This window comes from Siphateles boraxobius, unplaced genomic scaffold (genome assembly GCF_051911475.1).
Source record: "Siphateles boraxobius isolate OS27281-9 unplaced genomic scaffold, OSU_SipBor_1 130, whole genome shotgun sequence".
Classification (NCBI taxonomy): Eukaryota; Metazoa; Chordata; class Actinopteri; order Cypriniformes; family Leuciscidae; genus Siphateles; species Siphateles boraxobius.
In genome coordinates this window covers 24,155,609-24,181,387 of record NW_027508734.1, presented here as the reverse complement: position 1 = coordinate 24,181,387, position 25,779 = coordinate 24,155,609, and the positions used below count along the sequence as shown (strand labels likewise).

Genomic DNA, 25,779 nt, shown 5'->3' with positions numbered 1-25,779 from the left:
GTCTTTCTGTGTGTGAGAGCGTGATGGAGAACTCTCTGCAGAACCAGAACTTCAGATAAGCACTGGCCCACTTTTGGCAGAAAAATCTGCTTCTGAAACGGCATCTGGCTCTCATTTCATAATTATTGTTCTGTTTACAACCTTTCACATGATGAGTGTCTTAATGTTTGTTTTAGTTAACATAGTACATTGAACCAGAAGCATGTCCTGCTTGAGTAAATTGCATGTTGACTTAGACAATACTTCTATTTTATTGACTTTTAACAGGTTGAAATGTTGAAATGATAGCCTATCATTCAAACCATTCAAACCGGATATTGTGCAAAGTGTGTTTCTCTTGGATGAAATCTGACTGAGCTTGCTTTCGTTTGTATTTACATAGAGGCAGGTGCTCATGCATGGGCACTAACACATGAGGAACACAAATGGCAATTCCATGCGGTGAGGACACAGCTGGGCTCCAATTCCTTTAGCTTATCTGTGTGTGTGTGTGTGTGTGTGTGTGTGTGTGTGTGTGTGTGTGTGTGTGTGTGTGTGTGTGTGTGTGTGTGTGTGTGTGTGTGTGTGTGTGTGTGTGTGTGTGTGTGTGTGTGTGTGTTACATTTGCTACTGAGCCTTCTGTCAAGATGTGTTAGAGAAGACTGCATAGGCTTGGCTTGTACAATGTGATTTGTTTTGACTGTGTAGTTTGCTGTTAGAAATATTTGAATGTTACTGCCAGACACAAAACAGTTTTGGAGTAAAAATGATATTTTAAGGAAATTATGCACCAACATTTTGGCAAATATTTGTATGAAACAGGGAAAAAAGAAAGAAAGTTTTGAGCAAAATAGTTTTGTAGGGCTGCAGTCATATTTTGTGCACACAACATGGATAAGCTTTAACAGATAAATATGTCAGGTAGGGATGCACCGAAATGAAAATTCTTGGCCGAATAATAATGAAACGTTTGGCCGAAGGCATAATACCGAACGCGGTGTTTCACATTTTTTCCATTTATTTTGCCAATTTTTTCACCATTGCATTTAATTAAATAGTAAAAATATGCTTTTTACTATTTTGTCTTGCTTTTCAGAGAAAAAAATCTAATTATTAAAAAAAAATACTATTTATTTAACACTGAATTATTTGTAACATTCCAGCAGATATTATTTAAACAAAGCACAATATAACTTAAAATAAATAAATTAGTAAGATAAAAATATATTTTTTTATTTGGCCATCTCTGAAGCCCCCCTTCTTGAATAGCCTATGTTAAGCCTATAACTGACTGTTGAAAGAATGTAACTAAAAAAGTGCATTGAAAAGTGCAACAAAAAAATATGGATGAATCCACAACAAATGAAGAACTGTCCTAAACAAAAGCCTACTTTTGCGGTTTACATACACTTTATCGTGGGCGTTGACAGGTTTGCATGGATTGCCTCAGATCGTTTCAATTTAGCGCGCGCTCTCCGTGGCGATTAGCAGATGAGGAGTTGAGAACGACTGACATCTCTCTCTTTCATACAGATTACATAAACAGAGAATATTTGTTTTCGTTTTGAATTAGATCATTTAAAAGTAGACGATTAAATGATTATAAAGATATATTGCCTTTGCCTGTGTGCCAAGTATTGGCTGAGTTTTGTTTAAGTTTAGAGACGTGCTCCAGGAAAAAAGCCAACGGAGACGGAGAGGCAGAAAGCACACCCTGTTTATTTTCTTTATTTTACAAAAGCATAGTTTTGTTTCGATTGTAGTGGACACAAGTAGACATTTAACAGTCTATTTTTTTCATATTTCTTAAGTCTGTATGACCATCAATGACGGATTATTTAAGTCTATTTTGCTGCTATATGTGAAAAAAATCCAGTAAAACGCGGCGGCGCGTTTGTCAGCTACAGAGGGTTAAAAGACACGTGCTGCAATTTTAACATTTATTCTCTTAATTCAACCATATGCAAAGCATGCTGGGAACTAACAAGCACCGCCCAGTTTCAGTTAATCCAACACAAATCAATAATGTAATCCAACACAAATGGATATAACGTCTGCCACAGACGCATCAGATGAGCTTCTCTTTTGTTATCTGCTCAAAGGGGGCATGTTGGCTGTATTTATAAAGTGCGCGCCTCTCACTCTACGCTTGTTACTATTTGATTGCGTCATCAAAAACTTCATTGTTCGGTCAAATTTATTCGGTCTTTTTACTTATTCAGCTTTTTTTGCTTTTTTCGGCCGAATAATTTCGGTTGCCGAAAATTCGGTGCATCCCTAATGTCAGGAGTGTGGAGTTACTTCAACCATTACCCAAAATTATGCTAGAGTAGCAATTTGTAAAATTATGTTCGGCTAAAATATTGTAAGAAAGCTTTTTCCGAAGAACTTTACTATGACTTTCTGTTGGGGCATGTGTTTCGTTACCTTTTAAAGGTGTTAACTATTTTATTAGACGCACTCTCTCTCCTCCTTAAACTCCACCTTTATACCATTATAAAAGGATACCATTATAACATTAAGCAAGAAAAACAAATAAAACAACTGAAAACTGCACATGAAGCTGAAAATGCTGCTTAACAAGAATGATCCACTATTGACTTGATTCCTTTTTTGTTTTTTGCCATTTATAAAATTGTTTGTTGCCATTTATAAAGCCAAAAGATCTGGTACAGAGACATTCTGTGATATTTCAGGACACCTATTTCAGTGATACTGTCAAGAAATGGGGATCTTTTCTGAATACTGATCCATTAAAAAATGACTTAAAGCACCTTTAAGCTTTGCAGTAGTCCAAAAGGCTTTAGTTTCACTGCAGAGCAGTTGTTGTGTGATGGATTACTTCTATAATGTTCGCTCTTACTCTTCTCCAGACCCCATTTGTGCACACCACAGACCGCGATGATTGGACACTGCCTTCCTCGATCGTCCAACTCCTAGTTCTGCTGCACCTGATTGATCGATTGCCTGCCTGAGAGCTGATCGTGCTACAGTTGCCATGACTTAGAAACACTCCTGATACAGAGATGGAGAAAAAGAAACCATGTCCTCGCCTCCTGGACTACCTGGTGGTAGTTGGAGCAAGGTAAGGAAGATTGTTCATTGGTGTGTGGGTGTGTTTATGTGTGCTTCTATAGGCGCTTAAGTAAATTGCTGAAGAATTGAATCACAGGTTAACTGATTGTATGTTTTGTTAGTACATTGCCATTGCAGGTGTGTTCCAGGTGACCGGTCTCAGCTGTACACTGTCAGTTAATGTTAAGGTTAAGGTATACTTCATTGTCCCAGAGGGAAATTTGTACAGCCACTGCATCACATAAAACAAATTTACAAGGACAAAATAACAGAATACAATAACACCATAACACATAAATTAGAAAGAGGAAAGAATTTTTTTACTAAGTGCTATTTAATAGCTTAATGTTTAAGGTATGCTAGGCAATTTTCAGAGAGGCTAGGAGTAGCAAGCTAGATTAGAAAGCATAAAATCCCACCCTCCCTTCAGAGCGTCTCCAAAGCCACACCTCGTCCAAACCACATGAAGGCGTGTACAGTAGGAAGCAAACAAAAGCATCACGAGAGATGGTGCTAAAACTGCCTCATGTCTCAAAGCACATAACATTACAATAATAATGAACATAAACAGCTTAAAGAGCACTGACCTGTACTACCTGACTGCTGCAGATTCATTTCGGCATTGATATTGTTGCCATTGAAAGCATAAATTCAAGTCACGAACTGCTCCGAGCAGTTTCCATCTCCTACAGATTACAGTAGTTATGGCCTGAACGCAGCATAAGCTCGTTGTTTTGGTTCAGGAGCAACTGTAGAACGTGACTGCCGTTTCAGTTTGCGTGCTCGGTGACTGTCAGTCTAACTCTGCATACAGTCGTGCTCAAAAGTTTATATACACCTTGCAGAATCTGCAAAATATTAATTGTTTTAACAAAATAAGAGAGATCGTACAAAATGCATGTTATTTTTTATCTAGTACTGTCCTGAAAAATATATTTTACATAAAAGACAAAAAATAGCTGAATTCATTAATAAAATTACCCCGTTTGCATACCCTTGATTCTTAATAATGTGTTGTTACCTGGATGATCCGTGACTGTTTTTTGTGTCTGTGTGATGGTTGTTCTTGTTTGTTCTGAGCAGTTAAACTGCCCAATGTTCTTCAGAAAAATACTTCAGTTTTTTTTTGCATTATTTTGCATAATTTAAACTTTTCCAGCTGTGACTGTGTGATTCAGAAATATTCTTCAGCTTCTGCAAGGTGTATGTAAACTTTTGCGCACGACTGTAGAATGAAACGTGCTGATGACATGTGATCTGGTCGAGCAGTGCTGAAGTACAGTACATATGTAAGATACATACGTTGACAGGCAGGTAGGACATATTCGTTGAACATTTTATGGTCCTACGCCTTCCACGGACAATATATATAAATACATTAAGACCACTTGACTTAGTGATTTCTATCAGGATGTAAAAAAACTTTAAACCAGCATAACAAAAAAAAAAAATCTGGAACAAATCACTTACCCTGCCTTTGAATGTGGTTGTGTATGATTGTGATCAGCTGTGGTTTTGACAGCAGGTCACAATATAATGGGATTAAAGCCTGGGATTTTTATGTTTGTGGAGCACCTCCTGTCCTTCTCAAACTTCCAGCCTTTATTCCAGCCTGTTGTAAAAGTATTTTTTATTATGTATGCATATACTGTATATATGTACCACTGCCGTTTAAATGTTTGGGGTCTGTACATTTTTTTCTTTTCTTTTTTTTTCTTTTTGAAAATATTTTAAAATGTAATTTATTCTTGTGATGTCACAGCCAAATTTTCGGTATCATTACTTCAGTCTTCAGTGTCACATGATCCTTCAGAAATCATTCTGCGGATTTTATGTTTTAGAAACATTTCTTATTATTATCAATGTTGAAAATGTTTGTACTGCTTAATATGTTTGTGGAAACCATGATACATTTGTTTTTTCAGGATTCTTTGATAATTAGTTCAAAAGAACACAGTTTTTAAATGGAACATTTTTGTAATAATTTATAAGTCTTTACTGCCACTTTTGATCAATTTAATGCATCCTTGCTAAATAAATAAATTTCTTTAAAAAAAAACAAATCTTATTAATCCCAAACATTTAGATGGCAGTGTATAGCAATTGTACAAAGTGCATAAAAGAACAAGCACTGGGGCTGAGAAAAGCCAGAGATCTGTCTTCCTGTCTCTCACAGTTTTTTTACCTTTTCCTAATCAGGCAACCTAGCAGCGATAGTGTGGCACAAACACCTCAGCTGCTGAGGCGCTATCCGCTGGAGGACCACAATGACTTTCCTCTGCCCCCTGACGTTGTCTTCTTCTGCCAACCTGAGGGCTGCCTGAGCATCCGCCAGCGCCGGGTCAGCCTCCGCGACGACACTTCTTTTGTCTTCGCTCTCACCGACAAAGACTCGGGCATCACCCGCTATGGAATCTGCCTCAACTTTTACCGCTCTTTCCAGAAGGGCCACCATCGCCCACGAGCTGAAGGGAAAGGTCAGAGGTTATAGCAGTTCTATGAGGCGTAACCATTCTATCATCCTAATTCAACTGATTAGTGTCCTGGTTTTACAAACTAACCATTTGTAACCCATCTTGAACATCACATATGTGACCCTGGATCACGAAACCAGTCTTAAGTAGCACGGGTATATTTGTGGGAATAGCCAATCATACTTTATGGGTCAAAATTATCATTTTTTCTTTTATGCCAAAAATCATTAGGATATTAAGTAAAGATCATGTTCCATGAAGATATTTTGTAAATTTCCTACCGTAAATGTATAAAACATTTATTTTTATGAATGACTGCAGCACAATCGTGAACATAAATGGACAACTTTAATGGCAATTTTCTAAATGTTTCGATTTTTTTGCACCCTCAGATTCCAGATTTTCAAATAGTTGTATATCGGCCAAATATTGTCATATCCGAACAAACCATACACCAACGGAACGCTTATTTGTTCAGCTTTCATGTGATGTATAAATCTCAATTTCAAAAAAATGACCCATAAGACTGGTTTTCTCATCCAGGGTCATATATGGCTTGAAGGGTGCAGTCACTACATAATTTGTCCTTAATATTTTTATTTATACAGGAGAAAGGGCGCCTCATACAGACTCTGCAGCGGAGGCCACAGAGAAATCTGACTTCTCTTCATTGACACTTCCAGGGGAATCTACAGTGCCCCCTGCAGGAGATGGGGCTTTGCCGCCAGGCGAACCGGGGAGCATTGGAAAGTCTCCACGAGCCAAACGCAGTGGCCGACTGGCACCACAGAACCGGAACAGCACGTTAATGTCTCTGTGTATTATTAGCCACTACCCTTTCTTTTCTACATTCAGAGAGTGTCTGTACATCCTCAAACGCATGGTGGACTGTTGTAGCCAGCGGCTCAACCAGAGACCCGGTGCTGCCAAGTCCACACAGCGGTGAGAACAGCCTTCTTTGTTCTTTTCTGTGGATTATGTAGTTATATAACTTTACCCTGAGATTCAGCATGATAATACTTGAGCATAGAAGCGACGCCTAATAACCCATACCTGTCAAGTTTTGTATTTGAAAATAAGGGAAATTTTCCGGCGCCCACCGCGAGCAGTCCCACCAGCCCAACCAAGCTCCAGTAACGTTATCCCTTACATTTTAAGACAAGTGTTATAGCTTAAATGAAAACACAAAAGGGTATATATGAAGAGCATTTATTTTAAAGGCTTATTTGCATATTTTCTGTTCATTTAACATTGCTTGTCTCTACATTTACATTTTATTTTCATTCCACACATTCTTTTCATTTCATATTGCTTTTCTTTTACAGTTTTTCTTTACATGTCACATAACTTTTCTTTACTCTTTTAGTGAGTTATTGTTCAAATTTGTTGCAGACTTTGCATTCTTTAACCTGTTAGGCTGCAACCCCACTTTTGAAAAATCCTCAGAAATGGCGTTCCCAAACTGAAACAGATAGCCTACAGTTCATAAACACTTTGCACTAAAATCAGAAGTATGATCTCATTTGAAAGCTGACACCTGGCAGTTTATTGTAAATGTAGAAATAATTATTGTCATAATGAAAAAATTGTTAATAGCTACAAAGTTTTGTAAAGTTATTAGCAATGTATTTTGTATGAAACATCTTCAACGTTTCTGAGAATACAATAGTGGTCAAATACTGAAACTTGAGTGTTATATCTTTTTAATGATGTATAGTTTGTCAAGGTAATAACATTAAATCTGATAGTAACTTTGAACTATTTAAAAAAAAAAAAAAAAAAAAAAAACGCTTCAGTGCGTCGGATCACTGGCAATGGTTAACAGGTTTTAAGATGCTAAAGTCGCAGTGACTGTCCCCTACCCTGCTCCTCTTCAGAAAAGTAAATTCGCTGTCCCATATCGCGGTATTTACATGAGCGTTTTGGTTTTGTGGCAGGAGTGCCTTCCGTCTCTGTCGTAGCGTCCATCATCGGTCTCCGATTTTTTTTCTCTTTTCCCCCCGCGTTGTCACTCATCACCTGACCTCACACTAACCTCGCGACAACTGCCACCTACAGTCCCCACAGTACCTGTAATAGGCTACTGCAGGTGGCAGTTATCACGTGGCTAGTGACAGAGCTCAGATTGGGAATGTTTTTTTTTTTTTTTTATCCGCCCGGGCCATTATTATTTTTTAATAGCGCAGGTTAAAATACGGGAGATTTACGGGAAAATACTAATACGGGAGGACGGCGGGAAAGAAGAGTTAAATACGGGACTTTCCCGGCCAAAACGGGATACTTGACAGGTATGCTAATAACCGCAATGTTTTCCAATATCCAACAGTAGATGTGTGAGTGTCAAATACTGTGGTTCTGCCAGAAGATGCTATCTCTGCCTCACAACATAACAACTGGCAACATTCTGCCTCTCTGTTTACAAATCCTGTTACTATCTGCATTCCATTTTGATTTACTCTTTTTGAGTTCACACAAAAACTGAAAATCTAGTGATGAAATGAAATCGAAATCTGAAATCTAGGTTGAAATCTGAAACACTTTAGCAGTTTTGTTACTGTTTTAATATTAGTAAATTACATGATTACACTAACTTACCTCATTTGATTTTGCTGTATCACATATGCTTAAAAAAATTCAAGTCAAGGAAATGTTCTCCTAAAACTCACTCATCTTTGGCACTTTTTCAAATCTGGCTAATTGTGATACATGAGAGAACCCATGAAGTTTTCGTCCTTATATCTTGGTATTGCATTTTAACCAACAAAGAACTTGTCTCATGTCATGTCTCATAACTGAGCAACATGAATATGAGTAGAAAATGAAAGAATTACGTTTTTTTGGTGTGTATTACCTCTTTAAATATGTTATGCTGGGAATGCCATAAGGGCTCTACGTTGTTAAATCCTTAGAATGACGAGTAACGAGGTGCGGATGATTTTATAGAACAAAATCACAAGTGGAAGGATTTGTGACAGCCCTTATGACTCAGAGAGAGGGACGAGTGAGAGGAAGGAGTATGAGGATCAGTGTTGGTGTGTCAGGGGGCTGGGATTGTGTGAAGGAGAGAGGGGCTGCTTTTCCCCCCCTGAAGGGCTGTGCAATGTGCAAGCTGCCTTGCAGCGTTATTCTCCACACAGGAGTGGTTTTAACAAGATCTCATTCACATATCACAGTGGTAACGGTAACTAAATCCTTGAGTCTCTATTGGTAAACAATGTACATGGTAGCACTCTGCTGCAGATCAATAAGCATTGAGTGTAAGGATTTTATCTCTGATTTCCTCAGCAAAGTCTATTCTTGCGTAACCTAGCAACCACATCCACCATGAGCCACAGGCCTCAATTTGTTTGCAGTTGAATTGTCCTGCCAAACCCCTTTTATTTGCTTGCGAGTGTGGAGAATAATTTAACCAGCACGGCCTGTGTTGACTGTTCAGCTGTAGTGAAGTAGTTCATATATTCCATGTAGATGCAATTTTTTATCTTTTTATCTTTTGCTTGCTCATTCAGTAAAATTTTGATAATCTGCATTTCAAATTGAAATGTTTATTAAGCATTCATTGTTGTTGTTTTTGCAAATAAAGGTATGAATAGAGGAAACATCTGAGATGAGATGAAAACTCCAGTCATAGAGAATCTACTTTATTAGGTAGAGTCACATCATCTTGAATATGTCACATGACTCACTTTTTCAGAAACCCTCAGTTATAGGACAGTTATATATGCTTTTGGAATTAATTATTCGTGGCTGACTGGAAATGGAGTATTTCTACATATGGCATCTGTAGCTACAGCTTTTGCCTGATGCTACATTTACATTGCTAAGTGTTAGTCCATAGTTAGTTAGTTACTACAAAGACCCTTTCACACACAGGACAATAACTATAAAGTTTTAATAATCATTCTAATTATATCAGAATCGGGAAGTCCACACCACAGCTGTAACAATAATCACACCCAACATTATTGGGCATTATCATTATAGTTGTTGCCTAGTGTGAATGGGCCTTAAAATGAATAGGTGCACCAATAACCATCTTCACTGTATGGCTGTAGTCAGGCCCCCGTCGATGATGGTTCAGCATAGCAAGAGAGTCAGTCGGTGAGAATAAAAGTGAAAGTAATGAAAGCAATTTAGAACAGTCGGCTGTTATAATTTTACGTTATCTTACCTGAGCATTCCAATATGCGAATACTTTAATATCAACATTAGCTGCCCTGGAATGAAGAAAGTGTTCAACATGATTGATGTTCAAAATGGTAAGCAAGCGCTGCTTTGTTTACAATTTGTATAGGCCGATCTGCATTCCTAGTTTATAGTTTCCCTATTTAAATGACGAATATAGAGAGCTGCTGGTAAGACAGTTATTTCCTTACAGGCAGAACGTATGTGCTGGTTGGCAGGAGTCTTTGCGGTGTGTTCAAGGGCAGGTTTTTGTCCCAGACACAGCAGACGCGAGGCGACAACACAGGCTTTCGTCGCCGCTAGCTCTTTGCTGTCGGCTTTGTGTGTCATAGCCTTGAGACTAATCTCAGTCATGAAAACAGACGTAAAGCATTGAATCTGTTTGTTTATAGAAATGAATCAAACTTAAAGCTGTTGATCATATCAGCGCATAATCGTGCTCTTGACAATCGTAAACAGCCTAGAGTTTTTGGCTAATGGACTATATTACTTGGTGAAAGCTTAGTTTATTTTTGCATTGTGCCTAAGTACACCCTAATTTATTGTTTTAATCAGAGTGCCTACCTACTTTGCAGTCTCAAACATGGCCTTATGTCACATTACAGTGAAAATCTCAAATTGAAATGACTCAGACACCATCAAGAGTTTACTGTGTGTATGTGTGCCAATATAGTGACTTTGCAGTGTGTGTCATCATGTTCTCTCAGTACCGTAGTGACCTTGGCTTTACCCACATTTGTAGCCTTTCAGTATTCACGACTCAACCTTGTAATGACTAAACGCACCATGCGTCATACTGTTCTCAACTGGGCTACTCTGTGTGAGAATAGCCATATGCCAGTCCAATTGCCTAATCAACAAACCAGAAATCAGTTTTCACTTTATCAGCACACTTAAACCACTAAAGCAACTCCGTTTCACTATTGTTGTTCTCTATTAATGAAACGCATGAAACCTGCGGTTATGGAAATCCAGGAAGTATAAGGGGAATTTTTTAAATTGTAATGTCCAGGCCTGGAAAAGTCCAGATTTCATATACGAATAATCTGAATACACAACTGTTCAAAATTTGAGTCAGTAAGAAAAAATATTTTTTCAACTTTTATTTAGCAAGGACACATTAGATTAATCAAAAGAGCCAGTAAATACTAAATGCTTATCTTTTGAACTATTCATCAAAGAATCTTAAAAAAAAATGCATCTCGGTTTCTACAAAAATATTAAGCAGCTCAATGGTTTTCAGCATTAAGAATAATACAAAATGTTACTTGAGCATCAAATCAGCACATTAGAATGATTTTTGAAGGATCATTCTAAAAGAAACAAGAAAATTCACAATTTGCCGTCACAGGAATAAATTGCACAATATTCATTTCATATTTATTTGTATAGCACTTTTCACAATACACATCGTTTCAAAGCAGCTGTTTAGAAAATACGTTTTCCACATTACAACTTAGAGTGATCGGTTATCAGAGGTAACGGTCTAATATTACTGTTTTACTGTACATATGTTTGTTTAATCAAACAAATGCAGCCTTGTTAAGCGTAGTACTACGGAGCCCCTAAAGGGACCTTTGCAAAAATTAAAATATACAGACTTTCACGTGCTCAAGAGAAACTATCGCATGCGCACGAGAGCACGTGAAAGTCTTGATATTTTTGTTTTTTGCAAAGGTCCCTTTAGGGCCTCTGTAGTAATCTGTATAAAAAGTAATCACAATAAAAAGTAATCAAATGTAAGTAATCACATTTTTAATTTATTTATTTACTTGTCTAGTAATTGGAATGACAGTAAAAGTATGTAACTGCATTAGTCAAAAGGTGCATGTGCAATAAGTATAATATGCAACTGTTTTGTAATATGCAACATTAGTGTCATATTTCAGTGCAGAACTGTGGTTGGCTAGAGAGTCAATATTTATTAGCATTCATGTCCCTAAACAGGCCAGTCTTAATATGCAACAGTTTAACTAATATGCAGCTACACCACAGATTAATAAAGACGTCTCAGTGGTTTTGACACCGCAAATTGACAGTTGAGGGGAAAATGATAACGACGGGTAGAGTGAGAGAGCTGAACATGTTAAGAGCTAGAGAGTGTGTGGAGCTGGTGGAGACAGGCTGTGTGACAGATTGAGGCCACTGACTGTTCTCAGAGAGCAGCTGTGAGAAGTGGGAGTTCTCAGATGAACCAATTATGACTTACTGCAGTACCTCCACTCAGCCCACACAACCATAGTCGGGCCTGTCTGGATCTTTAAAAGAAGTTTTATGTAGGGATAAATGATGGACCAGAAAAGCCTTGGCAAAACAGTATTATAAGCGTTATATTATTATAGTATTATAAGTCTCCAATAATAATTGCAAGTTACTCTTAATGCAGTTGTTCTCAACCTTTTTGACTTGAAGGCCCCCCGTTTTCCAACGCAATATTCAGGATGTAAACTGAAATATGACTTTTTTACATCTTGCTTTTATGTTTTTGTTTTAGCATTTAGATTAGAGTTAGAATATTTTAATATAGTAATAATTATACATTTAAATACTTTTAAGTCATCATGTGGCCCCCTTGGAAGTTTGATGAGGCCCTCTAGTGGGCCCCGGCTCTGCAAGAGAACGTAAGGATACATCCCGATATTATTCAAACCCCTCTTTGCCTGGGGGCATTTCTTAACTTTTGGAGGGCACTGTATAGATTTTAATAAATCTGGATTGGACATTGTTAGCAATAAATCTTGGGTGCCATTGCAATTATGCTCAGTTGGTATTAAAGAAATAGTTCACCCACAAATAAAATATAAGTCATTCTTTTCTCATTCTGGTGTTCTCATCAAAGTCAAACTTGATCACAGAATGATCCATTGCGACTATATTCCAAGTGCTCTGGAGACATGCAGAAACATGCATAGTGTTTGGAATTGTATTATTAGATTATTGAAATTTAATTAGTTATTTATTGAAAAATTTGACCTTGGTTGTTGCTGGTTTGCTGTACACGTGACTGTATTAGTGCTGCAGTTTACTGTGGCTTACCCAGGAAAAGCCATAAGTGCACCTTTTTGAATAATCAAACTTAACACAAAACAAAAAACCTATAAAAACCCAAGTAATTATCCATGTACTTCCTTCTCTGTGGTGAATGTATCTGTTGTGTTGTGTATCTGTGTGTTGACTGTCATCTGACAACCGGAGTTCCAGTCTGGAGATATTCACCCCAGAGAAGAAAGCATACTTTTTTTTTTTTCTGGGCATCATGGTTTGTGTAGTTAACATAAACTTTGTATGTTATGGTGTTATCTAGTGCTTGTAGAGCTTTTGAACTTTGTGTCGGATCACTGCGGTACCATCATTTTGCTTAAAGTGATTAGGCTAGTAGCTTAATCCTGAACCGTAGATGCCAGCTGCCACTGTTTTTGTGCTATTTCTGTCCTCCAGACTCTAGAATAGACCACTGAATCAAAACAATGCCTTAATGTACTGGACAGTTTGAAAACCAATTAATGAACGACAATTAAAAGTTTAAAAGGAATGAAATAGAAACGTGCAGCAATATGAACAAAAATAACTGAAAGGGGAAGAGAGCTTGTCATACTTCTTCTTGGTTGTACTTTTGAACCCGAGCCCTGATCCTTATAGAAAAATGTAAAAATGTGTGTATTTCTCTCCCCCAGGGACACGATGTGGCGTGTGTTCACAGGCGCTCTGTCCGTTGAGGAAAAGGAGAAGGGCAGTCAGGTGCTACAGGACCTGAGGGAGATCGAGTCATGGGTATATCGGCTCCTGCATTCCCCAGTGCCTGTCGCCGGTCAGCGACGTGTTGACGTGGAAGTGCTGCCCCACGAGCTGCAGCCTGGACTGACCTTTGCCCTTCCAGACCCGTCCCGCTTCAGCATCGTAGACTTCCCTCTCCATCTGCCCCTGGAGCTGCTGGGAGTCGATGCTTGTCTGCAGGTCCTGGCCTGCATTCTGCTGGAACACAAGGTATGGATGGTCACAAGGGACACAACTTAACTCTATCAGATGACATAGGCCCATAGATTACCATATTTGTGTACTATTTTCAGGGTACTATAGGGATACATTAGAGAACATGCTACCACCTTGGTAAATGTCCAGAAATACCATGGTACTTAACGCATGCACCATATAGCAGTACCTTGTTTATGCTCATTTCCCCTATTTTTCCATTTAGATTACATTTCGACTTGTAATTTAATAACACTTAAATATAATAATTGTATATTTATATTATTATGTTTGAATTTATCTAGACATAATAATATTTTATCTTATAAAATTCTAATATTGACCATTTATATTATATCTTGATATCATAGCATGAAAATGATTATCAGCCAGATCCTAATATATTCCAGAGTGGTTCCCAAACCTAGCGGTATGTGAGGTACGCGAACAAAATGCTGAGTTTTGCCATTCATTTAATACTACCCCCACTTTAAAGTTGGTTAAAATAACATTAAAACCGAGCATGTATTTCTAACAGGCAAAATGCCGTAAAAGGTCAAATACATGACATCCAATCAAATTACCTCATTTTTTGCTGTCAAAACTGACTGCTTCCTCACAAGCAGTGCGTATATGATGCAGAGTATGCTGCCTTAGCAAATCGCACACTAACACTGCATTCTCGACAATGCACCTTTGTAAAAGTGGGGTTTTAGCACTTACTAGCATAAGAAACAAATATAGACACAGCCTGTGCATAGAGATAAATTTAAGACTCAAACTCTCTTCAATGCAAAAACATACCCCGTGTGAATTCTTGTTTTTAATGTTGATAGTATATTATATGAGCAGAATGCATTTTTTTTTCTCGGAATATCCACACGATTGCAAATGTGACATTGATTTTATACAGCAGTTCAACCATTTCAGAAAGGGTAATATTAAGTTATGTACATTTTAAACAGTCAGTATTGTTTGCTCTGTTTTACAACAAAATAATAGTTCCAACGAAAGCCACAGCAGAACTGAAGCAAACAGCGGTGTTTCGTGAACGAATCAGCGGCTTTGAACGAATCGCGAGAATCAATGGTTCATTGACCATTTTATAAATACAGCCACTTGCTTCGTTACTGAATGAATGATGACTCGATGATGACTCACTCATTAAAGGGTAACTAAACCCCTGGTCAGAGCCTGGCTCATTTCAAATCATTCATGGATGACCGGTCTCTAGAAAATAACACTGATTTCCTTAAAGGGTAACTAAACCCCTGGTCAGAGCCTGGCTCCACCCACTGGCAATATTTGAAAAATGCTGGAAAAGTGGCCAGACCCCAGCGGAGGGGGGCGTGCACCTGAGACGCATCTCTCTGTATGGAACTTGCCTACCTCACAACCAGCCCTTACGTCACGGACCACCCCAAACATCCAATAGGAAAATTCAACTGCAGTAGCCATCGTTCAACCTGAAGAGGGCAGCACTCAGACGTTTTTACACCATATATTGTAGAATTAAAACGCTTTACACACAAATGTCAAAAAAGTTACTCGAATCAATGTATTAATAAAGCTCCATTCTTACAGATCATTAACTAAAAAAAAGTTGGTTTAGGGTTTAGTTACCCTTTAAGACAGTGACTTTCGCCACCTACTGATGGTTTAAGTTTAATATTTAAATGTATCGCTTTGTTTTTATTTCTCTATTAAACATTTTTTTGATTCATAACATTCTTTATTTTATAAGGGTATTTGTAAAGGTAACAATGCACTGGAAAATTAATTTAAAGGTGAAGTAAGCGTATTTTGAAAGACGTTGTTGAAAGTGGATCGGAATGAGCACCTCAACACACTTGTAGCCAATCAGCAGTAGGAGGCGTGTCCACCCATGATGGGAGAGAGAGTGAGCTGAGTTGAGCAACAGAGATGGCTGAGAGAGACATTACAAATAAGTAAAGACCAGAAAAAGAAGGGTTATGATCAAGCAAGAGCATTAGGATCCACATTGATATTAGAAAAGCTTTCCAATGCTGGAGAGAAATCAGCGAGAAAGCCTGAAAACGGACGCCGAGGTTGCATTGTTTCTCCTCTATACGTGATTAACGTTGATTTTGATGCTAGCGCTTAACAATAAACTCTTGCTTGTATATACTCTTGTGTACAGTATGTTCATTTTTTGTGCTTCCTTTGCCATATTCGCTTTATTATTCATGTGCATTTTGGGGGGAGAGGAATGGAGGGAGGGTTGTGTGTTTGTTTGGGTTGATTTTAAATATCAACAGTGTTCAACAATGATTTTGAGAAATTGTATACTGTACTTTTAAGGGGGCAAATAATTGTCTCTTAATGGAAAAGGTGTGACTGCAGTCTAAGTGGAAGAGAGGGAGTACGCTGAAGGATGTTAATGCCTCGGGGTACATGCAAGTTTGGGAACTACTAATCTATACTATACTGGCATATATATATATATATATATATATATATATATATATATATATATAATCGATATAAATTCATGTGTAGCAGTTGAGATGTATTTCCATTAATTTTATTTTAATAAAAAATTTGTATGATTACTGATTTGCGGTATTGACCTGAATTTTTATAGTGCATTGCTATTTTAAACTCATATAGGAGTAGTGTAATTCTGAATTTTCTTCTGAGCTTGTCTCACAAATATCCTTAAAGTTTTGTGTTTCATATGATAGTCGTGCATACATAGTGAGAGGTACTGATGTACATTTTTTGAAATCTTTTATCCTGTATTTACCAAGAGTGTTGGACAGGCTGACACTTGAGAGCAACAACATTTATAAAATACAGATTTTGAAATATACACTATTGCTGTGTCATTGATTAGGTTAATGGTTGTCTGTAGATCTGCTCTTTCATGCGGATCTAGTCTTCATTTTGTCTATGTGGGTCACATTGATAGTGACAAGGGGACTTCCTCTCTCCCTCTGCTGTCTGTAGGTGGTACTGCAGTCCCGAGATTATAACGCCCTCTCAATGAGTGTCATGGCGTTTGTTTCAATGATTTACCCCCTTGAGTACATGTTTCCTGTCATTCCACTGTTACCCACCTGCATGGCCTCCGCAGAACAGGTAACATGACATCTTTTTTGTACAGTTGGTGTATAAACAATTATATCTTTCAAACACATCTCTTTTTTTCTAGCTCTTGCTAGCACCCACTCCATATGTCATTGGTGTGCCTGCCAGTTTCTTCCTGTACAAGACTGATTTTAAGATGCCAGATGATGTTTGGTTAGTGGATCTGGACTGCAACAAGGTATATTGTCTATTTACATGATCTGGAACTACCCAGACGGGTTTGTGGATTCTAGCATGTTGTAAATTGTGTATATAGCGGTCTTATGTGGGTTGTGTATTTTTATCCCTGCAGGTCATTGCTCCAAGCAATGCCGAATTGCTCCCTCCCCTTCCTGAACCCGAGGCCTCTGAGCTGAAGAAACACTTGAAGCAGGTAAATGAACCAGATGTTCTCATCTCTCTAAGGAGCCCTACCATTAACTGTGAATCTGAAGTGAACACTAACTAGATTCTAGAAGCAATGCATAGTAATTACACTGTCATCTAGCAGCTGCTGTAAACATGACTAATTATAATAGTGCAATTCAACCAAAGAGAAGGCTGACAATGCACAGATATTTTTAAACTATCATTTGAAACCAAATGAAGACAAAATTAGACATTTTCTGATGTTCCTAAAGTTTGTTTACCAATTCATCTTTTAGTTGATCACTTATGTATTGTAATGACTGTATATTCTCCCCCTTTTTTGTTCCAGCTCTTGGAGGTAATAAGTTTTGAGTTTCCCCATCTATAGACTCGATAATGGTTCTCGCTTAACCCTTTACAATCCCACATAGACCCTTATCTAGAGCTTCTGACCTGATTCTGGGCACCTCTGAGCTTAATCAAACCCCATTAACATTTCACTGTTTTGTCATCGATCATTGTGATACACTAATGCCTCTTTATTAGAGACGCTTTTAATTTGACCACAATCTGTTGTCTTTGTGTTTGTTAGTCTGCAGCAGAATTTCTCAGCCAAATTGATTTACCATTTTCTTTCATCTTGCATCAAACATAATTATCATGCTGTCATTGTAATATCTCAAGCCAAAATAGTCAATACACTGAATCATCAGTTGTGTCTCACAGATCGTGAGTCATGACTCTTCATTCGCCATTATGAATCACCATTAATCAGGTCCTCATTTTCAGATCATGAAGGTTTTAAAACCTGATTTAGATTGGAAGGTCATTTTTTTTCAGTGGTTTAGAGACGTACAGTAGTGCCCTGTCATGTCAAAAAAAATGGAGACACTCAGTGGTTCAAGAACTCCATGAGCCTATATATAAATGTATATTTTTCTTGTCACCGTTATTCAGTGCTATTAATCGAGCTTCAGATTTTAGGGAAATTACATTTTTATGTAACATCCTTAACATCAACATGAAATCAACATTCACTCTGTTCACTTGGGGTTGGGGTGACATCACCAAAAAGAGCATCCTGTTTTGCTTTTTGTTCATTGAAAATCCTGTTTTAAAATCCCCTAAAAAAACCTTCATCAGTAAAAGTAAAATAGGTTGAGAATGCCATTTTATCTTGACTAGTACCTTTCAAATATGGTTTAAGTTTTGTACACATTCTCCATTGACAAGTTTGTTTGAGATCTGCTTTCCTATCCACCTCATAACCCACTGGTTTTCTTTGGATTGGTGTTTTGTTTCTTTCTGTGTGCACTCATACTGTCCAGTTAATGGTCGTGTTGTGTCTTCAATTGTTCTCTATTTGTTCTCTATCTGTTTTTTCTCCTTCCTTGAATTGTCTCCGCTCACTTTTAGTCACATGATTTCCTAAACTTTCTCAGTGACAGGTAGTCATGTGACATTGCCTCCATGTTTTCTTGTGTCCTTCAGTGTCTGGTAAGGTTGACTGTGATCACCCAAAAGCAGATCTTCGCCTCCGATTCCAAGGTTCACAAATCTTTGCATTTTGAATGTGCACGGAAAAATAACTCCTGTCTCTCCCCCGTCATCAACACTCGTAGACCTATACGCATACACTCTCAGTAACCTTAACAAATATTGAAGCCATACAGATACTTCTTTATTCCACACCCTTTGAGTAAACACACTCAGAAACTCACACACTTGTGACTGTGTTTGCCTCCATAGCCTCTAACTCTCTGCACTCTTCCTCCACTTCTCTTTGTGTGATGAAGGTCTTACAGAAGCCCCCGTTTCTCATAGCACTATGTTTGGCTTGAGCATGTTCCAATGCAACTTCTCACTTACATTATGCTCATTAACCCAAAGCAAAAAAAATACAAACTCATTTTAAGTAGCAGGAGCAGATGATGCGATTGGTTTGGTCAAATGGCGTGGCAAACGCAGGGACTGATGGAATGCCAGCTGAGAGGCATTGAGTGAGCAATGGCAGAATTCCCAGAGTGCTTTGTTAATGGCTCTATGTGATGACCGCACCCTTCCCTCTAACATTTTGACTTTTTGATTACATTTTTTATGCAGCACAGTCGTTTCAGGCAATTGCTTTCTCTCTCATCCCTCTGTAACGTTTTCAGAACTTTAAAGGATTAGTTCACCCAAAAATGAAAGTTCTGTCATCAGTTGCTCACTCTCATGTCTTTGCAGACATAAAAGACTTTCATCCATATTCAAAACACACGTAAAGACATTTTCAATGAAATCTGAGAGATTTCAGCCCCTCCATTAATTCCACCAAAACATTGATGCTTCAGTTTCATAAAGACGTTGGAAAAGTAATCCATATGAATATTCAGAAGAGACACGATCGCTTTATATAATGAAAATATTTCATTTAGGCTTTTACTCACATACAAACATAACATTGATCAATGCACATACATAGAGCACACCAAATATGGTAAACCAAAGCTCAAATGTGCTTGTTTGACGTCCTAGAACCAATGAGTTTTTTTTTCTTGTGTGTCATGCAAGCACATTTGATCTTCTGTAAGAACCAGGGAGGTTTCAATCACCATATTTGATGTGCTCTATGTATGTGTGTTTATCAGTGTATATATGTAAATAACAGCCTAAATTAAATGGATATCAAAAGATGCTGGGTTTGTAACTGTGTAAATGATGACAGAATTTTCACTTTTGGGTGAACTGTCCCTTTAAACTAATTTTGCTCAACCTTATTTAAATAAAAACATAGACTTTGGTTTCACCTTTGCCATTCAGAAGGTTTTTAGACAGAAGTTAATTAATGTAGGCCTGCAATGTGAGGCATGATTGCCTGAGGCGATAGTGCTCTTACTTCAATCTTCCCTGTCAGGATTCATTGTTAAATTGATCTCTCCTGTATCCATATTCCTTCTCTCTCTCTCTCTCTCTCTCTCTCTCTCTCTCTCTCTCTCTCTCTCTCTCTCTCTCTCTCTCTCTCTCTCTTTTTCTTTCTTTCTTTCTTTCTTTCTTTCTTTCTCTCTCTCTCTCTCTCTCTCTCTTTTTTTTCTTTCTTTCTTTCTTTCTCTCTCTCTCTCTCTCTCTCTCTCTCTCTCTCTCTTTTTTTTCTTTCTTTCTCTCTCTCTCTCTCTCTCTTTCTCTCTCTGTCTCTCTCTCTCTCTCTCTCTGTCTCTCTCTCTCTCTCTCTCTCTCTCTCTCTCTCTCTCTCTCTCTCTCTCTCTGTCTCTCTCTCTCTCTCTCTCTGTCATCAATTCCTCCATACAGGCTCTGGCTAGCATGAGTCTGAACACACAGCCTATACTGAATCTGGAGAAGTTTCAGGATGGACAGGAGTCGTCTTTGTTGCCCCCTGGTCGTGACAAAGCCTCCCCCTCCTCCACTGAGTTCAACCCGCTCATCTACGGCAATGATGTGGACTCAGTTGATGTTGCCACAAGGTATCTAAATTATGCACATGCATGCGTTGTGAATCAGATTTTCCAGAACTACTCCTGTGTGTATTATACAGATAATCAATGCAGTTATCAGTGATTAAAACCTATTGTTTTGTTTTTGTTGCTTACAATTCATTTAAAACAAGCCAAAAAAATTGCTCATAAAATATTTGTTCTGTTTTGCCACATAAAGTACCTGATTAATTTTATCTTGCCATTAGGGTGGCGATGGTGAGATTCTTCAACTCTCCAAATGTGCTACAAGGGTTCCAGATGCACACACGCACTCTGCGGCTTTTCCCCCGTCCTGTGGTGGCGTTCCAGGCCACGTCTTTCCTAGCCTCTCGCCCGCGACGGAGTGGATTTACCGAAAAGCTCTCCCACACCCAAGCGGTGGAGTACTATGGAGAGTGGGCTCTCAACCCCACCAACCTGGCTTTCCAAAGGATTCATAACAGTAAGAGAGACAGATATACCGGAACCTTCATCCTTAAACTGCCTTTTCTTTGACCTCCAGATTTGACTGTCACACTTTGCCCCCTAGTGGCAAATGTTAAACAGTGTAAATGTTAAATATTGTAAATAATTATAACTGACTGTATTCATATCTGCCAATTCTAGATGTAACAGGTCTTTATCATAAAGTTAGAAATGGTTCATCTTTGCAAAAAATCTAATCCAATCTTACATCTGCAGAGGGTGACAACTCCACGCCGCCCTATTTTCAGTTGTAATTTCTCCCAAGCAGTGTAAAGGCAGCATGTACAGTTTCACTGTAAAGACTGTCCATTATGTGTTTCCCACTATGTGTGTAGTCAGTGTATCTGTGTGTATTTCAGATGTGTACGACCCTTCTCTAATCGGCGATAAGCCTAAGTGGTACGCCCATCAGTTACAGCCAGTATTCTACCGTGTGTACGATGGAAACTCTCGTCTGGCAGAGGCATTGAGTGGACCTCTGCAGGATGAGACCAATGATTCAGACCCAACAGATGACAGGTTGAAAACACCAAATTCACACTTATACTTGTCTATTCGTTTTTGTGAACGTGCAGCTTTATACATATTCACAAAAATGTGCTATTGGTTCTTTTTTTACATTTACATACATACACTACCATTCAAAAGTTTAGGGTTAGAATGTTTGAATTTGTAGAAATTAATACTTTTATTCAGCAAGAGTGTATTTAAATTGATCAAAAATAACAGTGCAGACTATAGAAATAAAGTGTTAGAAAAAGTTTTCTATTTAAAATAAATGCTGTACTTTTTAACTTTCTTTGCATCAAACAATCTTGAAAAACGTTTAAATTTTTTTTTGCTGATAATAGCAAAACATTGATGATAATAATAAGACTTACTTCAGCAGCAAATCAGCATATTAGAATGATTTTTGAGAGATGTGACACCGAAGACTGAAAATTCAGCTTTGCCATCACAGGAATTACATTTTAAATTAGAAAATAGTTATTTTAATTTATAATAATAATTTACAATATCACTGTTTTAACTATATTTTTGATCAAATAAATGCAGCTTTGCTGAGCATAAGAGACCTCTATCAAAACAATACAAAATCTTACCAAACCCAAACTTTACGGTAATGTATATTTACATAAATAGATTTTTGTGTTCAAAATGTTTTTGACTATTTTAAATTTTATTTATTTGTTATTTTTTACTGTTTATTTCAGCGGTAGTGACAGTGAAGCATATGATGACTCCAGCTCTTCCTACTCATCTCTTGGAGATTTTGTGAACGAGATGATCAGAGGGGACATACAGGGGGACACACCAAGTTAGCTTCTCTATTTTTAGTCTCTTTCCTAACCATAGACTCTTTTTCTTACCTTATTTATCACTTTATAGAGCTCAATCTTGATTAAACTCAGAACTGTTGAGAAGTTCAGCTTCATAATTCTTCTATTTGCTCTTTAGATGTTGACCCCCTGACCCATGCTGCACTGGGAGATGCAAATGAGGTAGAGATCCATGACTTCCAGGAGTTTAAGGGGGACAGTGGTGACCCAGAGCCAGACGGTCCCCTAGAGGCAGCGGACAGCCAGCCGCTCCGGTCCAGCTCCAGCACCACGGCCAGTTCCAGCCCCAGTACAGTAATACAGGGAGTCAACCATGTCAGTGCTTAAACTACATGTGTTATCTGAATCTAGCGCAAAGCATCATATGATGTGATACCTAAAGTGTGTGTGTTTCTTTGTGCAGGAGCAGAAGGAACCTGTTGATGTAGAGGCGACAACAAGTGTGCCCATCCAGAACTCTGTCCCAGGATTGGGTGCTCCACCTTTTACAAGACCCGGCCCTGATCCGGTGCCTGTTGACCCAGGCAATAAGAAGCGCGAGTATGATAATCCCTATTTTGAACCCCAGTACGGCTTCCCTACAGAAGATGATGTAGAAGCAGATGAGCAGGAGGAGAGTTACACACCACGATTCAGTCAGAATCTTAATGGCAACAAGTATGTATTTGTTACTAGTCCTAAACAAACACACAGAATTTATATCTCAGTTGCACAGACCAGCACTCAAAGTCCTAAATTGTGTGTGTGTTTAGGCCATCACGTCCATTGAGACCCAGCAGTCTGAAGCTTCCGGGTGAATCTGACGGGGAGGGAGACTCCAGAAATAGCTCTCCGAACTCCACCATCTCCAACAATAGTAATGATGGCTTCGGGGGACTCATGTCCTTTGCCAGTGAGTGGCCAGCTTAACATCACCTCACACATTCCTTAGTAGCTCATGCTCCCGTTGCAAAATTGCACATAAAAATACTTAAAACACAACTGAACATAAATGTTTTTGGAAGATATTTGCTTGAATTTCTGACTTGACTTTTGTCTTGAAAGAAGAACTTAAACAAACGTTAAAATTATTGAGAAATATGTGAAGGTTACATGGCATCCTAATGTTCAAAAGCGTGGTATCTGTAAGATTTTTTTCATATAAAAGAAATTTGTACTTGTATTTGGTATTTTATGACATGATTACTGAAGGATCATGTGACACTGAACACTGGAGTAATGGAAATTACCTGAAAATTCAGCTTTGTCATCATAGGACTAAATTACATTTAAAAATATTCAAATAGAAAACAGGTATTTTACGTAGTATAAACTTTATACAATAAAAAAAATATTTTTTTACACATAAACGTGTGATTCCCTGTTGTACATCTCTCCTGAATCGCGTATGTGCAGGTAACCTGTATAAAAACCACGGCACCAGTTTCAGTCTCTCCAGTCTGGCTCTGCCTAATAAAGCGCGAGAGAAGAACACACCGTTCCCCAGCCTCAAAGGTACACACACCCCCTCGGATCTCTCCATGTGACCTTCCCGTTCATCCACCCATATGCTCGCCCTGTCTCATTCCTCCAGTCTAGTCGTTATCTACTTCCTCTCCCTCTCTCCAAACCCTTTAGTCTTTTCTAAGGCAGTGTAACTAATGCTTGAATCACTCCAATTAGTCTGAACTTGTATATTAATTTCACTGCAAGTAATTTATGAGTCAAATAAGGGTCAAATAAGTACATGTCAAAGTAGTTGTAGAATTAGATAATAATAATTCATTTTTTAAAAATCTGTAGTTTGAAGGATTTTTTTGTGAACAAGATGAGTCTGTTTAGTACAAGCATTAGGTATAGAAAGACTCCAACTTCAGCTGTTAAAAAGAAAGGAATATTTAGTTTTCATTTTTCCACTTTTTTCCTCTTCTTCCTTTATAATTTGTTTTATGTATTTCATTTAAAGAATATTTTAATTTCGATTTAACAGAGGACACAGATCAAGGTTTGTGGGAATGTTACCTGATTTCTTTTCCCCAACCCAAGTGTTATCCAGTGTTGCTGCCCTGAAAGTGACGAGTATCATGCCTCCTCTGTGCTCCGAAAAGAAACTGAATAAGTGGAAAATGGTGGAGTAGACTAGGGCTGGAACTAACGATTATTTTTCAGTCAATCAATCTATTGAGTTACCTAATGGTACTATTTATGACAAAAGATAAGGTTTAGGCCTAATTAGGAAAGGTGTTTACTATAGTTGCGTTCACGGTCACTTTTTTGGAATTTACTGCAAGGCATGGCGGTGTCCATAAAACCGTCAAGTTTTACAACGATTGACAGCACGTTAATAAATGAAACGAGTCCAATCGAGGCGTGAGTTCATCCATTACATATTTTAAATAAAAAACGTCTTAAGGGCATTGAAACCGGTTGCAGAGAGTAGGCTACGTTTGAGCTGCACGTCTCGCACCCATTGTATAAAACTGAATGCTGTGTGAACGCAGCCACATAAAGCACAAAATTTGGGTCATACAGCCCTATTCTAGTGCTGTGTAAAATTTACTATAATAGTCCAAACACTTATGGTTTTCTTTTCAGATGCTCCTGCATAGAAGGGGTGCTGCTGTCGTTTGCCATTTCAATTTTACAGATTTGATTTGGTCTCTGTTTAAAAAAATTCTCTCACTTTCGATATTTTTGTAATAACAGCTGATATTCAGCATGTGCAGAGTAGCAGCTTATCATTGAGGAACATAAACAGCGCAACAAATCGTCGCGTTCCACGCAAATCGACTAATTTACGTAATTCATTACGTTGACGCGTCGTTCCAGCCCTATCTAGCCTAGACAAATAGTCACTTTCTAAGCTAGCAACCAAGATTCTTTTTATTGATGTTGTTATTGTTGTCTTTTATTTTCTGTTTGTTTATTATTTTGGATGATGTTTGTGTTGCTCAGACGATGGTGATGACAGTCCTGAAAGTCCTGGTATGTTTCATATCTGTAGTTTGCCCTAATGAGAAAACAAATTGCTGTTTATAATAATATAGACCCTATGTGTCCTGACAGAATGAGAAACTCTGCCCACTTTTCTCACTCTTAACCTGACTGACAGACTTGCATTGGTTTCGAACTCCTGTCCTTGATGCTTCCTTTTACACCCTTTGAATCTGAACTAAACACAAAACAGCACTTGTCATGAACTGATAATGTCTGCTATTTCAGGGTTGAAAAATAAAATCTCATGGGACAGCAGTTTGGAACCTCTAAGATGGGGGATATATCTGTGCTCACATATATCCGCTATTCCTTTCCTCCGTTCCTACTCTGTGATTGTTAGTAATGAACCTTTTAATGGTGGCACACTTTTTAGTTGACCAACTC

General features: G+C 38.1%; 1 protein-coding gene across 50 annotated transcripts in view; it reads left to right on the top strand.

The window, feature by feature from the left end:
• madd (MAP-kinase activating death domain) overlaps positions 1 to 25,779 on the top strand; it is a 63,186-nt gene that overhangs the window by 13,638 nt on the left and 23,769 nt on the right. For 16 of the 50 annotated variants that reach the window (XM_077228818.1, XM_077228817.1, XM_077228815.1 and 13 more), the window contains exons 2-16: positions 2,853 to 3,064; positions 5,254 to 5,531; positions 6,137 to 6,470; positions 13,388 to 13,697; positions 16,653 to 16,784; positions 16,858 to 16,971; positions 17,086 to 17,166; positions 20,430 to 20,602; positions 20,821 to 21,056; positions 21,439 to 21,598; positions 22,294 to 22,397; positions 22,538 to 22,734; positions 22,823 to 23,076; positions 23,172 to 23,311; positions 23,815 to 23,913. In XM_077228818.1, coding sequence (XP_077084933.1) covers positions 3,006 to 3,064; positions 5,254 to 5,531; positions 6,137 to 6,470; positions 13,388 to 13,697; positions 16,653 to 16,784; positions 16,858 to 16,971; positions 17,086 to 17,166; positions 20,430 to 20,602; positions 20,821 to 21,056; positions 21,439 to 21,598; positions 22,294 to 22,397; positions 22,538 to 22,734; positions 22,823 to 23,076; positions 23,172 to 23,311; positions 23,815 to 23,913 — 2,671 coding nt within the window. In that variant the 5' untranslated portion in view covers positions 2,853 to 3,005. Of the gene's footprint in view, positions 1 to 388; positions 442 to 2,852; positions 3,065 to 5,253; positions 5,532 to 6,136; positions 6,471 to 13,387; positions 13,698 to 16,652; positions 16,785 to 16,857; positions 16,972 to 17,085; positions 17,167 to 18,632; positions 18,690 to 20,429; positions 20,603 to 20,820; positions 21,057 to 21,438; positions 21,599 to 22,293; positions 22,398 to 22,537; positions 22,735 to 22,822; positions 23,077 to 23,171; positions 23,312 to 23,814; positions 23,914 to 25,353; positions 25,384 to 25,779 lie in introns of all 50 variants that reach the window. The other 34 variants (XM_077228777.1, XM_077228771.1, XM_077228802.1 and 31 more) reach the window with 4 other exon arrangements.